The sequence below is a fragment of the Salvelinus alpinus genome, chromosome 1 (genome assembly GCF_045679555.1).
Source record: "Salvelinus alpinus chromosome 1, SLU_Salpinus.1, whole genome shotgun sequence".
NCBI classification, from domain to species: domain Eukaryota; kingdom Metazoa; phylum Chordata; class Actinopteri; order Salmoniformes; family Salmonidae; genus Salvelinus; species Salvelinus alpinus.
Window position 1 is genome coordinate 17,388,713 of NC_092086.1, and position 15,701 is coordinate 17,404,413.

At 43.1% G+C, this 15,701-nt stretch overlaps 1 protein-coding gene across 2 annotated transcripts in view; it reads right to left on the minus strand.

The window, feature by feature from the left end:
• Positions 1–1,247: 1,247 nt before the first annotated feature.
• Positions 1,248–15,701, minus strand: part of LOC139571184 (NLR family CARD domain-containing protein 3-like) — a 61,211-nt gene continuing 46,757 nt past the window's right edge. Inside the window, exons 1-9 of one of the 2 annotated variants that reach the window (XM_071394302.1) lie at positions 13,052–14,497; positions 9,625–9,741; positions 9,287–9,371; positions 8,915–9,143; positions 6,686–8,471; positions 6,244–6,417; positions 2,519–2,692; positions 2,297–2,343; positions 1,248–1,854 (exon numbers count right to left, since the gene is read on the minus strand). In XM_071394302.1, coding sequence (XP_071250403.1) covers positions 1,304–1,854; positions 2,297–2,343; positions 2,519–2,692; positions 6,244–6,417; positions 6,686–8,471; positions 8,915–9,143; positions 9,287–9,371; positions 9,625–9,741; positions 13,052–13,269 — 3,381 coding nt within the window. In that variant the 5' untranslated portion in view covers positions 13,270–14,497 and the 3' untranslated portion in view covers positions 1,248–1,303. Of the gene's footprint in view, positions 1,855–2,296; positions 2,344–2,518; positions 2,693–6,243; positions 6,418–6,685; positions 8,472–8,914; positions 9,144–9,286; positions 9,372–9,624; positions 9,742–13,051; positions 14,498–15,701 lie in introns of those variants that run through there. The other variant, XM_071393964.1, reaches the window with a different exon arrangement.

The following is a 15,701-nucleotide window of genomic DNA, read 5'->3' on the forward strand; positions in this document are numbered from 1 at the left end:
GCAGCCCACCCTCCAACGACCACCCCAACACACCCTCTAACACACCCCAACACCCAGCCCGCCCTCCGGCCCCTCCTGGGACCACCCCAACACCCAGCCCGCCCTCCGGCCCCTCCTGGGACCACCCCAACACACCCCAACACCCAGCCCACCCTCCAACCCCTCATAGGACCACCCCAACACACCCTCTAACACACCCCAACACTCAGCCCGCCCTCCAACCCCTCCTGGGACCACCCCAACACACCCCAACACCCAGCCCACCCTCCAACCCCTCCTGGGACCACCCCAACACCCAGCCCACCCTCCAACCCCTCCTGGGACCACCCCAACACCCAGCCCGCCCTCCAACCCCTCCTGGGACCACCCCAACACACCCTCTAACACACCCCAACACCCAGCCCACCCTCCAACCCCTCCTGGGACCACCCCAACACCCAGCCCGCCCTCCAACCCCTCCTGGGACCACCCCAACACACCCCAACACCCAGCCCGCCCTCCAACCCCTCCTGGGACCACCCCAACACCCAGCCCGCCCTCCAACCCCTCCTGGGACCACCCCAACACCCAGCCCGCCCTCCAACCCCTCCTGGGACCACCCCAACACACCCTCTAACACAGCCCAACACCCAGCCCACCCTCCAACCCCTCCTGGGACCACCCCAACACCCAGCCCGCCCTCCGGCCCCTTTTTCTCCGCATCCTCTTCACACAATTCACGAGGATCCGGGCCTGTTCCCGAGAAAGCAGTATATCGTTCGTGTCGGGCTCGTCAGACTCGTTAAAGGGAAAAAAGGCTTCTGCCAGTCCGTGGTGAGTAATCCCAGTCCTGATCTCCAGAAGTTATTTTCGTTCATAAGAGACGGTAGCATCAACATTATGTACAAAATAAGTAAAGAAATAAGTTACAAACAACGCAAACAAACTAACAAAAAAACACAATCGGTTGGAGACACGTAGAACGTCTGCCTTCTTCTCCGGCGCCATTTATGTACGAGTGTGTGTGTGAGTGTATGTGTGTGTGTGTGTCCAGTGTGTGTCCAGTGTGTGTGTGTGTGTCCAGTATGTGTGTCCAGTATTTGTATGTGTGTCTAGTGCGTGTGTGTGTGTGTCCGTTACTTGTGTGTGTGTGAGTCCAGTGTGTGTGTACAATGTGTGTGTGTTCTCACAGGGCGCAGGTTCACAGAAAGATACAGACACAGAGTTACCATGGTTATTATTTAAAGGAATAAACTGGTCCAAACTGGTTTGTGTTACTCCATGTATTTAAATGTCATATTGTGATCAAACATAAAACACATGATTAGAGTGACACAGTGACCACCTGACACAGGGACACTGAGGAGTTAACATCATAAACCCTAAACCCTGGATAGAGGGGCTCAGTGAATGTGGTGTTGAATGTGTGCAGGTGGGTCAGTGTGTCAGAGGAGACTCTGTAGAAGGACAGAGTGCCGGCTGGCCAGTCCAGATACACTCCTACTCTGTGGGAGCTGGAGGAGGGGACGTCTATGGTAATGTGATTATTATTGTGACAGGCCTTGTAACTGTTGTCAGAGCAGACCAGACTCCAGGACTTGTCATTGTATCCAATCCCACAGTCAATACCCCCTCCTCTCCTTTTGATTCCTTTATATGTCACTCCCATAACAGCCCCTCTCCCACTCCTTTCTACCTCCCAGTAACAGCGCCCAGTCAGACCCTCTCTACATAGCACCTGTTCACAGTCCTCAAATCTATCTGGGTGAACAGGATACCGCCGCTCCTGTCTCCTACATGTCACCTTTCTGTTCTCCTCAGACAGAGAGAGGAGTCTGTTTACTGTGTTTGGGTCCAGTGTGAGATCACAGGCATCTGATGGATGAAACCAGACACAATATTAGAAATCATCATCATTCCATTAGAATGTTAACTCACTTTTCACTAATTTGTTTAATGTAGATGTTTCTAGGTATCAAAAGGAGAAGTTAAGGTAACTTGAGACTTGTTGAATGATCATATGTTATACTGTATGGTAATATAAAACACACTTATTCACAATAATTACACACACACACCTGTATGCATGCATGAACACACACACATTTCTAATGTAACACGAACATGCCACACACATACACAGACACAAACATTGTCAAAGCAACACTTTATAAACGTTGGTGTCCCTGATTTCTTCTTCTGTAGAACTACAGCTTATATTTAATATGATCAAGTAAGTAATGATGGTCTTTGACTTTGACTTAACTTGAATTAAGACTTATTCTTAGTCATATTCTTCACAGCAGTCAACACTCACATTTTCTAGGCCCAGGTTTCATTGTGTGCTCTCCACCATGTTCCACACTGTAGCGGTAAGCAGAAGAACAGACAGTCATTGAGGGATACACGTCAACCCACACACACACAACACCCACAGTCAGCATATAATTTGTCCAAGTGGTGGTAAGAATGTTTGTCTTAACTAGTCTGATAAGTCCAACATGTCTGATATGAACATTGACATAAACCTTCTACATACTTGAGTTTCTCCAGTCTGCAGTGTGGATCCTCCAGTCTAGCAGAGAGCAGTCTGACTCCTGAGTTTCCTGGGTGATTGTAGCTCAGGTCCAGCTCTCTCAGGTGTGAGGGGTTTGACCTCAGAGCTGAGACCAGAGAAGCACAGCCTTCCTCTGTGACTAGACAGCCTGACAGTCTGCAAAGAGATCATTGCCATTTCACAAACACACTGTTAACTGACCAGACCATTTAAAAAACAGTATCAGTCAAAAGACACAGTGAGGTATCATATTTAGATTGTATTGAGTATTCAGTCCACACCAAACAAAATCAAATCAAAATCAAATCCAACTTTATTTGTCACATGCGCCGAATACAACAAGTGTAGACCTTGCCGTGAAATGCTTACTTACAAGCCCTTAACCAACAGTGCAGTTCAAGAAGAGTTAAGAAAATATTTACCAAATAAACTAAAGTAAAAAACTAAATAAAAAATTATTAAAGGTCTATGTAATGGTCAGGTGGCCATTTGATTAATTGTTCAGCAGTCGTATGTCCTTTGGGGGTAGAAGCTGTTAAGGAGCCTTTTGGTCCTAGACTTGACGCTACAGTACCACTTGCCGTGCGGTAGCAGAGAAAACAGTCTATGACGAGGGTGACTGGAGTCTCTGACAATTTTATGGGCTTTCCTCTGACACCGCCTATTATATAGGTCCTGGGTGGCAGGAAGCTTGGCCCCAGTGATGTACTGGGCCGTACACACTACCCTCTGTAGCGCCTTACGGTTAGATGGCGAACAGTTTCCATAGCAGGCGGTGATGCAACCGGTAAGGATGCTCTCGATGGTGCAGCTGTAGATCTTTTTGAGGATCGGGGGACCCATGTCAAATCTTTTCAGTCTCCTGAGGGGGGAAAGGTTTTGTTGTGCCCTCTTCACGACTGTCTTGGTGTGTTTGGACCATGAGTTCGTTGTTGATGTGGACACCATGGAACTTGAAACTCTCGACCCGCTCCACTACATCCCCATTGATGTTAACCCATCCTTGACTTCGGCGATGTCATTTACAAAATAGCAAAAAATAGTGCCATCTGTTTTCTCACCAAAGCCCCATATACTACCCACCACTGCGACCTGTATGCTCTCATTGGCTGGCTCTCACTACATATTCGTTGCCAAACCCACTGGTCACCATAGCAACACCCACCCATAGCACACACTCCAGCAGGTATATTTCACTGGTCATCCCCAAAGCCAACACTTCCTTTGGCTGCCTTTCCTTCCAGTTCTCTGCTGCCAATGACTGGAACATATTGCAAAAATCACTGAAGCTGGAGTCTTATATCTCCCTCTCTAACTTTAAGCATCAGCTGTCAGAGCAGCTCACAGATCACTGTACCTGTACATAGCCAATCTGTAAATAGCACACCCAACTACCTCATCCCCATATTGCTACTTAACCTCTTGCTCTTTTGCACCCCAGTATCTCTACTTGCACATCATCATCTGCACATCTATCACTCCAGTGTTAATGCTAAATTGTAATTATTTCGCCTCTATGGCCTATTTATTGCCTTACCTCCCTACTCTTCTATATTTGCACACACTGTACATAGATTATTCTATTGTGTTATTGACTGTACGTTTGTTTATGTGTAACTCTGTGTTGTTGTTTTTGTCGCACTGCTTTGCTTTATCTTGGCCCGGTCGCAGTTGTAAATGAGAACTTGTTCTCAACCAGCCTACCTGGTTAAATAAAGGTGAAATACAAAAATATATAATAAAAATAAAATAATGGGGGCCTCTTTGGCCCTCCTATTCCTGAAGTCCACTATCAGCTCCTTTGTCTTGCCCATATTGAAGGAGAGGTTGTTGTCCTGGCACCACACTGCCAGTTTTCTGACCTCCTCCCTATGGGTTGTCTCATCGTTGTCTGTGATCAGGCCTACTACTTATGTGTCGTCAGCAAACTTAATGATGGTGTTGGAATCGTGTTTGGCCACGCAGTCGTGGGTGACCAAGTACACACCCCTGAGGGTCCCCAGTGTTGAGGATCAGCGTGGCAGACGTGTTGTTGCCTACCCTTACCACCTGGGGGCGGCTCGTCAGGAAGTCCAGGATCCAGTTGCAGAGGGAGGTATTTAGTCCCAGGGTCCTTAGCTTGGTGATGAGCATCATAGGCACTATGGTGTTGAACGCTGAGCTGTAGTCAATGAACAGCATTCTCACATAGGTGTTCCTTTTGTCCAGGTGGGAAAGGACCGTGTGGAGCACAATTGAGATTCCGTCATCTGTGGATCTGTTGGGGTTGCATGCGAATTGGAGTGGGTTTAGGCTATCCGGGAGGATGCTGTTGATGTGAAACTTGACCAGCCTTTGAAAGCACTTCATGGCTACCGACGTGAGTGCTACAGGTAAACATTTTAGGCAGGTTACCTATGCTTCCTTGGGCACAAGCTATGATGGTCTGCTTAAAACATGTAGGCATTACAGACTCAGTCAGGGAGAGGTTGAAAATGTCAGTGAAGACACTTGCCAGTTGGTCTCCACATGCTTTAAATACACGTCCTTTTAATCCATCTGTTCCGTGGCTTTGTAAATGTTTAAAGGTCTTGCTCACATCAGCAACTGAGAGCATTATCACACAGTCATCCAGAACAGCTGGTGCTCTCGTGCATGCTCCAGTGTTGCTTGCCTCGAAGCGAGCATAAAAGGTATTTAGCTCGTCTGGTAGGCTTGCGTCACTGGGCAGCTCGCGTCTGGGTTTCCCTTTGTAGTCCGTAATAGTTTTCAAGCCCTGCCACATCTGACGAGGGTAAGAGCCGGTGTAGTAGGATTCAATCTTAATCCTGTTGTCACGCCCTGACCTTAGAAATCCTTTATTCTCTATTTTGGTTAGGTCAGGGTGTGACTAGGGTGGGCATTCTAGTTGGCTTGGTATGGTTCCCAATCAGAGGCAGCTGTCTATCGTTGTCTCTGATTGGGGATCATATTTAGGCAGCTTTTTCCCACCTGTTTGTTGTGGGATCTTGTTTTTGTATTGTTGCCTTTGAGCACGACAAAGCTGCACATTTGTTTCTTTTCATTCGTTTTTGTGCCGGTTCACATAATAAAAGATGATGAACCCAAACCACGCTGTACTTTGGTCCGACCATCTTTACATCAACGATTGTGACAGAAGATCCCACCACCCACGGACCAAGCAGCGTGCCCAGGAGATGCAGGGATCCTGGGCCTGGGAGGAAAGCCAGGAGTGGAGGACATCCTGGACTTGGGACGAAATACTGGCAGGAGACAGCGATGACACCGGGGTTCGCGGCCATGACGTAAGCCCAAGAATTAGTCTCAACATTTTTTGGGGTGGGGGCACACGGGGTGGTTGGTGGAGCTGAGGGGTGAGTCAGAGACCGAGGAGGAATATTGGGATAGATTGAGCGAGGACTGGTTGGTGAAAGTTGAGAAGAGTGATGAGAGAGAGCTGTTGGTTTGGCTGGAGAGGCAAGACAGTCGCCCTGAGGAGCGTGTTAGCCGTCCGATACCACCTGTGCCAGCTCTCCGCATTCGCTTTGAGGAGAGTGTCATCGTTCCGGTACAATGTGTGCCGATTTATACGCACCATGTCTCCAGTGCCAAATTTAAAACTGTAAGCTTCACTGTCAAAACACATATGGTGTGGACTATGTGTGCCTGGTAAACACGTGGATCTGGTGAACAGTTATCACTTGTTGACCAACTACAGGAATACTGACCTCAGAGTCTCCAGTTTACAGTGGGGATTCCCCAGTACAGCAGAAAGCAGCTTCACTCCTGAATCCTTCAGGTCATTGTTACTCAGGTCCAGCTCTCTCAGGTGTGAGGGGTTTGACCTCAGAGCTGAGACCAGAGAAGCACAGCCTTTGTTCGTGACTCCACAGCCTGACAACCTGACAGAGAGATCATCATCATTTCTCAAACTCACTGTTAATTTAACACCAGCAGTGTAGAAGGACAATGGCAGATGCATTTGGTTTATTCTCTCAAACAACATATAGATTCATCTTCCGTCTCCTATGGTCCTTGTATGGTCCTATTGTTATACTAATGTGAACAGCAATGCACTGATTCAATATGTTATGCAATAATATATATTTTTCTCTAAACTGAATATTTCTTCCTGATGATTAGTACTTAAATGTTGTTTTATGTACTCACAGAGCAGCTCTGGAGGCTTTGACCACTGGCAGCAGCCTCAGAAGACCTTCCTCTGATCTGGAGTATTTCTTCAGGTCAAACACATCCAGATCCTTTTCTGAAGTCAGCAACACAAAGACCAGAGCTGACCACTGTGCAGGTGACAGTTCTTCACTGGAGACACTTCCTGATCTCAGGTATCTTTGGATCTCCTCCACTAGAGAATGGTCATTCAGTTCATTCAGACAGTGGAACAGATTGATGCACTTCTCTGGAGAGGGATTCTCCCTGATCTTCTCCTTGATATACTTGACTGTTTCTTCATGACTCTGTGAGCTGCTTCTTGTCTTTGTCAGAAGACCTCGTAAGTGCTTCTGATTGGAATCCAGTGAGAGGCCCAGAAGGAAGCGGAGGAAAAGGTCCAGGTTTCCCATCTCACTTTGTAAGGCTTTATCCACAGCACTCTTGTAGACAGTGACTTTACTTTTGATCCTCACATAAAAGTTCATGAACGTTGATTGTGGTTTGGCCATTAGATTCTCATTGTTGTTGATGAATGAGAGGAACACATACACAGCAGCCAGAAACTCCTGAATGCTCAGATGCACGAAGCAGTACACCTTGTCCTGGTACAGCCCACATTCCTCTTTAAAGAGCTGTGTGCACAATCCTGAGTACACTGAGGCTTCATTGAAGTCAATGCCAGCCTCTTTCAGGTCTTCTTCATAGAAAATCAGATTGCCCTTCACAAGCTGTTGAAAAGCCAGTTTTCCCAGTGACAGAATGCTCTCTTTATTCCAGTGTGGACCTGTCTTTTCTTTCCCAAGATACTTTTCATTCTTCTGTTCGGTATGAAACACCACAAGGTGTGTGTACATCTCAGTCAGAGTCTTGGGCATCTCTTCTTTCTTATGTTTCAGCATGGGTTCAAGGACTATTGCAGAAATCCAACAGAAGACTGGAATGTGGCACATGATGTGGAGGCTCCTTGATGTCTTTATGTGTGAGATGATTCTGCTGGCCAGATCCTCATCACTGAATCTCTTCCTGAAATACTCCTCCTTCTGTGGGTCATTGAACCCTCGTACCTCTGTCACCTGGTCAACACACCCTGAAGGGATCTTATTGGCTGCTGCAGGTCGGGTAGTTATCCAAAGGAGAGCAGAGGGAAGCAGATTTCCCTTGATGAGATTTGTCAGGAGAACATCCACTGAGGTTGATTCTGTGACGTCACAACAGATCTTGTTCTTCTGGAAGTCTAGGGGCAGTCGGCACTCATCCAGACCATCAAAGATGAACAGAACCTTGTACTTGTCATAGTTGGAGATTCTTGATTCTTTGGTTTCCATTGAGAAGTGATTGAGAAGTTTAATCAAAGTGTGTTTTTCCCCTTTCATCAAATTCAGCTCCCGAAAAGGGAATGAAAATACAAATTGGACATCCTGATTTGCTTTTCCTTCAGCCCAGTCCAGAATGAACTTCTGCACAGAGACTGTTTTTCCAATGCCAGCGACCCCCTTTGTCAGCACAGTTCTGATAAGTTTGTCTTGTCCAGTTAACGGTTTGAAGATGTCGTTACATTTGATTGCAGTCTCTGGTCTTGCTTGTTTCCTGGTTGTTGTCTCAATCTGTCTCAGCTCATGTTCATTATTGACCTCTCCTGTTCCACCCTCTGTGATGTAGAGCTCTGTGTAAATCTTATTGAGAAGTGTTGGGTTTCCTTGTTTAGCGATCCCCTCAAATACACATTGAAACTTCTTCTTCAGATTAGATTTGAGATCACGTTGGCAAATCACAGCAAGCTCATCTGAATGAAGAAACAACACAAAGGATATTAATATTATTTAGTCTGATTTAATGCATACAGTATTGTTAGACTGTGCTATAATGTTTAAATTGTAATAATTTATTCTATTACTGTAACTTCCTGTATAAATATGTAAATGTTTTCATAATGATGTGTGACTGATTCATATCATTATTGGTATTATTGATGGTATTATTCGTGTTGTCTCGTTCCTCTCTCTCTGTCTGTCTATCTATATTATATATATCTATATTAATTCACTCTCGTCTAAATGAATCACCACAACACATCCCTGCTGGTACTGTACTTGATGAGGTCACTTGGTGTTGTGTTAAGTCTGCTACAATATCACTGAGTTACACAGCTACTTTAGCTCTACTTTAGTTACAGCTTTTAAATGTTTGTTATAAAACAGCATTTAACATGAGTTAGACAGATCTTACTTTTCTCCAGTGTGTCAGCAAGCTCCTTCTGATTCATTTTCCTCAGGATGTGCAGTGTGATCTTCAGAGCCCCCTCTCTGGCACTGCTCTCCTGCTTCTCATCTTCAGCATCCACCACTTCCTTATCCTGCTTCTGACTCTCAAAGCCTTCTGGGAGTTCTGGACTAAGAATCCTCTTGAACATCTTCAGCTCGTTCTTCACAAATGTCATAATATTCTCTTCAAGCAACTGAAATAAATAACGTAAATAAGTTAAGCAATGAAATAAATAGTTTCTCATTAACACATAATGAATAATAAATAATAAATAATTGACAGATCAACTTTTTCTTGAGGTAAACAAAAACAAATGTACATAACAGGACCACATACACTGAATATGGAGGCCAGGTCTGTTTGATGACTCTGGGAAGACTGACCACTGAGAATCTCTGACTCTGATCTCTCCTGATGGTTTCTGTGGACAAAACATCCAAGGAGTTCGCGCACACACAGACACACACACACACACACACACACAGACACAGGGAATGTTGTGGTTGTTTAACATTGCTTAGGACTATGAAAATGAAAATGAACTATGAAAATGAAAAAAAGGATTCACCTATGGATTATTAAAACAACAAAAATAAATACAAAAATGGGAGAGTAGAAATGACTAGAGACAGTGTTGTTTAACTCACTGACCATGACCCATGAGTTCCTCTTACCTTTGTTCAGTAGAAAAGTCTCCCTCTCTAAACATTATAGGTAGACCCATAGACCGGTCACTCTTCATGGACACACAGCTGGGTACAGGGGAGGCTGGTCTCTCCTGATTGATTGGGCTTCAACACAACAGAGACAAACATTACATCTCTCATCTCCTCTGAACTCAGATGGGTGAACATAAGAAGAGTTTCATTCCAAAACGCTATATATCCGTTTTCAGAAATGTTGGTAAATTTGCTTTGATAGTTTAAACTACACTCTGAACAACAGTGTCTTGACGAGAGAGCACATGTTCTATGTCAGGTGAAATTGTGCATCATTAGTTCATTGTCATGGATTTATCCAAATAAATGTCACTAGAAAACAGCTTAAACAAATGGAAATGCAGCTACTTTGCTGTTATTCTGGCTGCACTCTTTGACGTGACTAAGTTATCTGTAGTTGGCTAGCTAGCAATGGATAAGAACATTGCCACCCAGTTTGGCAATGGATCATTTAGAACGAACGACTGGGTCTCATCCATAGATACAGAACAAAAAGACTTAACGACTGGGTCTCATCCATAGATACAGAACAAAAAGACTTAACGACTGGGTCTCATCCATAGATACAGAACAAAAAGACTTAACGACTGGGTCTCATCCATAGATACAGAACAAAAAGACTTAACTACTGGGTCTCATCCATAGATACAGAACAAAAAGACTTAATGACTGGGTCTCATCCATAGATACAGAACAAAAAGACTTAATGACTGGGTCTCATCCATAGATACAGAACAAAAAGACTTAACTACTGGGTCTCATCCATAGATACAGAACAAAAAGACTTAACGACTGGGTCTCATCCATAGATACAGAACAAAAAGACTTAACTACTGGGTCTCATCCATAGATACAGAACAAAAAGACTTAACGACTGGGTCTCATCCATAGATACAGAACAAAAAGACTTAACTACTGGGTCTCATCCATAGATACAGAACAAAAATACTTAACTACTGGGTCTCATCCATAGATACAGAACAAAAAGACTTAACTACTGGGTCTCATCCATAGATACAGAACAAAAAGACTTAACTACTGGGTCTCATCCATAGATACAGAACAAAAAGACTTAACGACTGGGTCTCATCCATAGATACAGAACAAAAAGACTTAACGACTGGGTCTCATCCATAGATACAGAACAAAAAGACTTAACTACTGGGTCTCATCCATAGATACAGAACAAAAAGACTTAACTACTGGGTCTCATCCATAGATACAGAACAAAAAGACTTAACTACTGGGTCTCATCCATAGATACAGAACAAAAAGACTTAACTACTGGGTCTCATCCATAGATACAGAACAAAAAGACTTAATGACTGGGTCTCATCCATAGATACAGAACAAAAAGACTTAATGACTGGGTCTCATCCATAGATACAGAACAAAAAGACTTAACTACTGGGTCTCATCCATAGATACAGAACAAAAAGACTTAACTACTGGGTCTCATCCATAGATACAGAACAAAAAGACTTAACGACTGGGTCTCATCCATAGATACAGAACAAAAAGACTTAACGACTGGGTCTCATCCATAGATACAGAACAAAAAGACTTAACTACTGGGTCTCATCCATAGATACAGAACAAAAAGACTTAATGACTGGGTCTCATCCATAGATACAGAACAAAAAGACTTAACGACTGGGTCTCATCCATAGATACAGAACAAAAAGACTTAACTACTGGGTCTCATCCATAGATACAGAACAAAAAGACTTAACGACTGGGTCTCATCCATAGATACAGAACAAAAAGACTTAACTACTGGGTCTCATCCATAGATACAGAACAAAAAGACTTAACGACTGGGTCTCATCCATAGATACAGAACAAAAAGACTTAACTACTGGGTCTCATCCATAGATACAGAACAAAAAGACTTAACTACTGGGTCTCATCCATAGATACAGAACAAAAAGACTTAACTACTGGGTCTCATCCATAGATACAGAACAAAAAGACTTAACTACTGGGTCTCATCCATAGATACAGAACAAAAAGACTTAACGACTGGGTCTCATCCATAGATACAGAACAAAAAGACTTAACGACTGGGTCTCATCCATAGATACAGAACAAAAAGACTTAACTACTGGGTCTCATCCATAGATACAGAACAAAAAGACTTAACTACTGGGTCTCATCCATAGATACAGAACAAAAAGACTTAACTACTGGGTCTCATCCATAGATACAGAACAAAAAGACTTAACTACTGGGTCTCATCCATAGATACAGAACAAAAAGACTTAATGACTGGGTCTCATCCATAGATACAGAACAAAAATACTTAATGACTGGGTCTCATCCATAGATACAGAACAAAAAGACTTAACTACTGGGTCTCATCCATAGATACAGAACAAAAAGACTTAACTACTGGGTCTCATCCATAGATACAGAACAAAAAGACTTAACGACTGGGTCTCATCCATAGATACAGAACAAAAAGACTTAACTACTGGGTCTCATCCATAGATACAGAACAAAAAGACTTAACGACTGGGTCTCATCCATAGATACAGAACAAAAAGACTTAACTACTGGGTCTCATCCATAGATACAGAACAAAAAGACTTAATGACTGGGTCTCATCCATAGATACAGAACAAAAAGACTTAATGACTGGGTCTCATCCATAGATACAGAACAAAAAGACTTAACTACTGGGTCTCATCCATAGATACAGAACAAAAAGACTTAACTACTGGGTCTCATCCATAGATACAGAACAAAAAGACTTAACGACTGGGTCTCATCCATAGATACAGAACAAAAAGACTTAACTACTGGGTCTCATCCATAGATACAGAACAAAAAGACTTAACTACTGGGTCTCATCCATAGATACAGAACAAAAAGACTTAACGACTGGGTCTCATCCATAGATACAGAACAAAAAGACTTAACGACTGGGTCTCATCCATAGATACAGAACAAAAAGACTTAACGACTGGGTCTCATCCATAGATACAGAACAAAAAGACTTAACGACTGGGTTTCATCCATAGATACAGAACAAAAAGACTTAACTACTGGGTCTCATCCATAGATACAGAACAAAAAGACTTAACGACTGGGTCTCATCCATAGATACAGAACAAAAAGACTTAACTACTGGGTCTCATCCATAGATACAGAACAAAAAGACTTAACTACTGGGTCTCATCCATAGATACAGAACAAAAAGACTTAACTACTGGGTCTCATCCATAGATACAGAACAAAAAGACTTAACTACTGGGTCGCGTCTCTGGCAACCCAACCGATAGAAAGTAACCATGAGCAATCATTTCTGATGAAAACAAATGTGATTGGGATATAGCATTTTGGAAATAAACTCTTCATATGAACAAACTTGTCATCTCACCTTTTAGCTGTGGTGTCATGTTCTCCAGAGAGACTCATTTTAGAGGCAGGGCCCCCCTCCTCTCTCTCCCCAGAGAGACTCATTTTAGAGGCAGGGCCCCCCTCCTCTCTCCTCCCAGAGAGACTCATTTTAGAGGCAGGGCCCCCCTCCTCTCTCTCCCCAGAGAGACTCATTTTAGAGGCAGGGCCCCCCTCCTCTCTCTCCCCAGAGAGACTCATTTTAGACCACTGACAACTAAACAGAGATCCAGCATGTTGGTTGTGGTTAACATAGTGACAACTAATTCTTGAATGTCAATTGTTCTCTTTTATTCATTATCTCTCAGAAATAAAAACATTTACTAACAGACACATCGAAACAGTCAGATTATTAAATGCAATCACATGAACATGTAGTTGTGACATCTCATCTCCATGGTAACTGTCAATAATACTAATAATAATAAGTCACTGTTTGTTAAGGTAGTTTTAGACTGTGCAGCAACACAAGGCCATGTCTCACACTTATTTGTATTCACTAAAAGTAGGCTATTTATTATCTGTCAATCTGTTCTTTTCTAAACGAATCTGAGAATGTAGACAGAAGGGCTAAAATGGGAATAATTGATATGATGGGGAAATAATTTATACATTCAGTAAGATTTTTGCAACAAGTAAGTTATTTTATATTATGTAATGTAGGCTAAGTTATAATGTACAGTTGAAGTCGGAAGTTTACATACACCTTAGCCAAATACATTTAAACTCAGTTTTTCACAATTCCTGACATTTAATCCTGGTAAAAATTCCCTGTTTTAGGTCAGTTAGGATCACCACTTTACTTTAAGAATGTGAAATGTCAGAATAATAGTATAGAGAATGATTTATTTCAGCTTTTATTTCTTTCATCACATTCCCAGTGGGTCAGAAGTTTACATACACTCAATTAGTATTTGGTAGCATTGCTTTAAATTGCTTAACTTGGGTCAAACGTTTTGGGTAGCCTTCCGCAAGCTTCCCACAGTAAGTTGGGTAAATTTTGGCCCATTCCTCCTGACAGAGCTGGTGTAACTGAATCAGGTTTGTAGGCCTCCTGGCTCACACACACTTTTTCAGTTCTGCCCAGAAATTTTCTATAGGATTGAGGTCAGGGCTTTGTGATGGCCACTCCAATACCTTGACTTTGTTGTCCTTAAGCCATTTTGACACAACTTTGGAAGTATGCTTGGGGTCATTGTCCATTTGGAAGACCCATTTGCGACCAAGCTTTAACTTCCTGACTGATGTCTTGAGATGTTGCTTCAATATATCCACATCATTTTCCAACCTCATGATGCCATCTATTTTGTGAAGTGCACCAGTCCCTCCTGCAGCAAAGCACCCCCATAACATGATTCTGCCACCCCCGTGCTTCATGGTTGGGATGGTGTTCTTTGGCTTGCAAGCATCCCCCTTTTTCCTCCAAACATAACGATGGTCATTATGGCCAAACAGTTCTATTTTTGTTTCATCAGACCAGAGGACATTTCTCCAAAAAGTACAATCTTTGTCCCCATGTGCAGTTGCAAACCGTAGTCTGCCTTTTTATGGCGGTTTTGGAGCAGTGGCTTCTTCCTTGCTGAGCGGCCTTTCAGGTTATGTCGATATAGGGCTCGTTTTACTGTGGATATAGATACTTCTGTACCTGTTTCCTCCAGCATCTTCACAAGGTCCTTTGCTGTTGTTCTGGGATTGATTTGCACTTTTTGCAACAAAGTACATGTATCTCTAGGAGACAGAACGCGTCTCCTTCCTGAGTGATATGACGGCTGCGTGGTCCCATGGTGTTTATACGTGCGTACTATTGTTTGTACAGATGAACGTGGTACCTTCAGGCGTTTGGAAATTGCTCCCAAGGATGAACCAGACTTGTGGAGGTCTATCATTTTTTTCTGAGGTCTTGGCTGATTTTGAATTATTATGTGGATTATAATTACTGGACATTTTTCAAAAGCCTTTTTAACCCTCAAATATCAAATCAAATCAAATTGTATTTGTCACATGCGCCGAATACAAAAGGTGTAGACCTTACAGTGAAATGCTGAATACAACAGGTGAACCTTACAGTGGAATGCTGAATACAACAGGTGAACCTTACAGTGAAATGCTTACTTACAAGCCCCTAACTAACAATGCAGTTTTAAGAAAATACTAAAAAAGTAAGAGATAAGAAAAACAAATAATTTAAGAGCAGTAGTAAATAACAATAGTGGGGCTATATACAGGGGGTACCGGTTCAGAGTCAATGTGTCAATATGCGGTGGGCACCGGTGTCGAGGTAATTGTGTACATGCAGGTAGGGTTATTAAAGTGGCTATGCATAGATAATAACAGGGAGTAGTAGCAGCGTATCGGGGGGTGTAAATAGTCTGGGTAGCCATTTCATTAGCTGTTCAGGAGTCTTATGGCTTGTGGGTAGAAGCTGTTTAGAAGCCTCTTGGACCTTAACTTGGTGCTCTGGTACCGCTTGCCATGGGGAAGCAGAGAGAACAGTCTATGACTAGGGTGGCTGGAGTCTTTGACAATTTTTAGGGCCTTCTTCTGACACTGCCTGGTATAGAGGTCCTGATGTAAAACCTTTTGAGGATCTGAGGACCCATGCCAAATCTTTTCAGTCTCCTGAATAGGTTTTG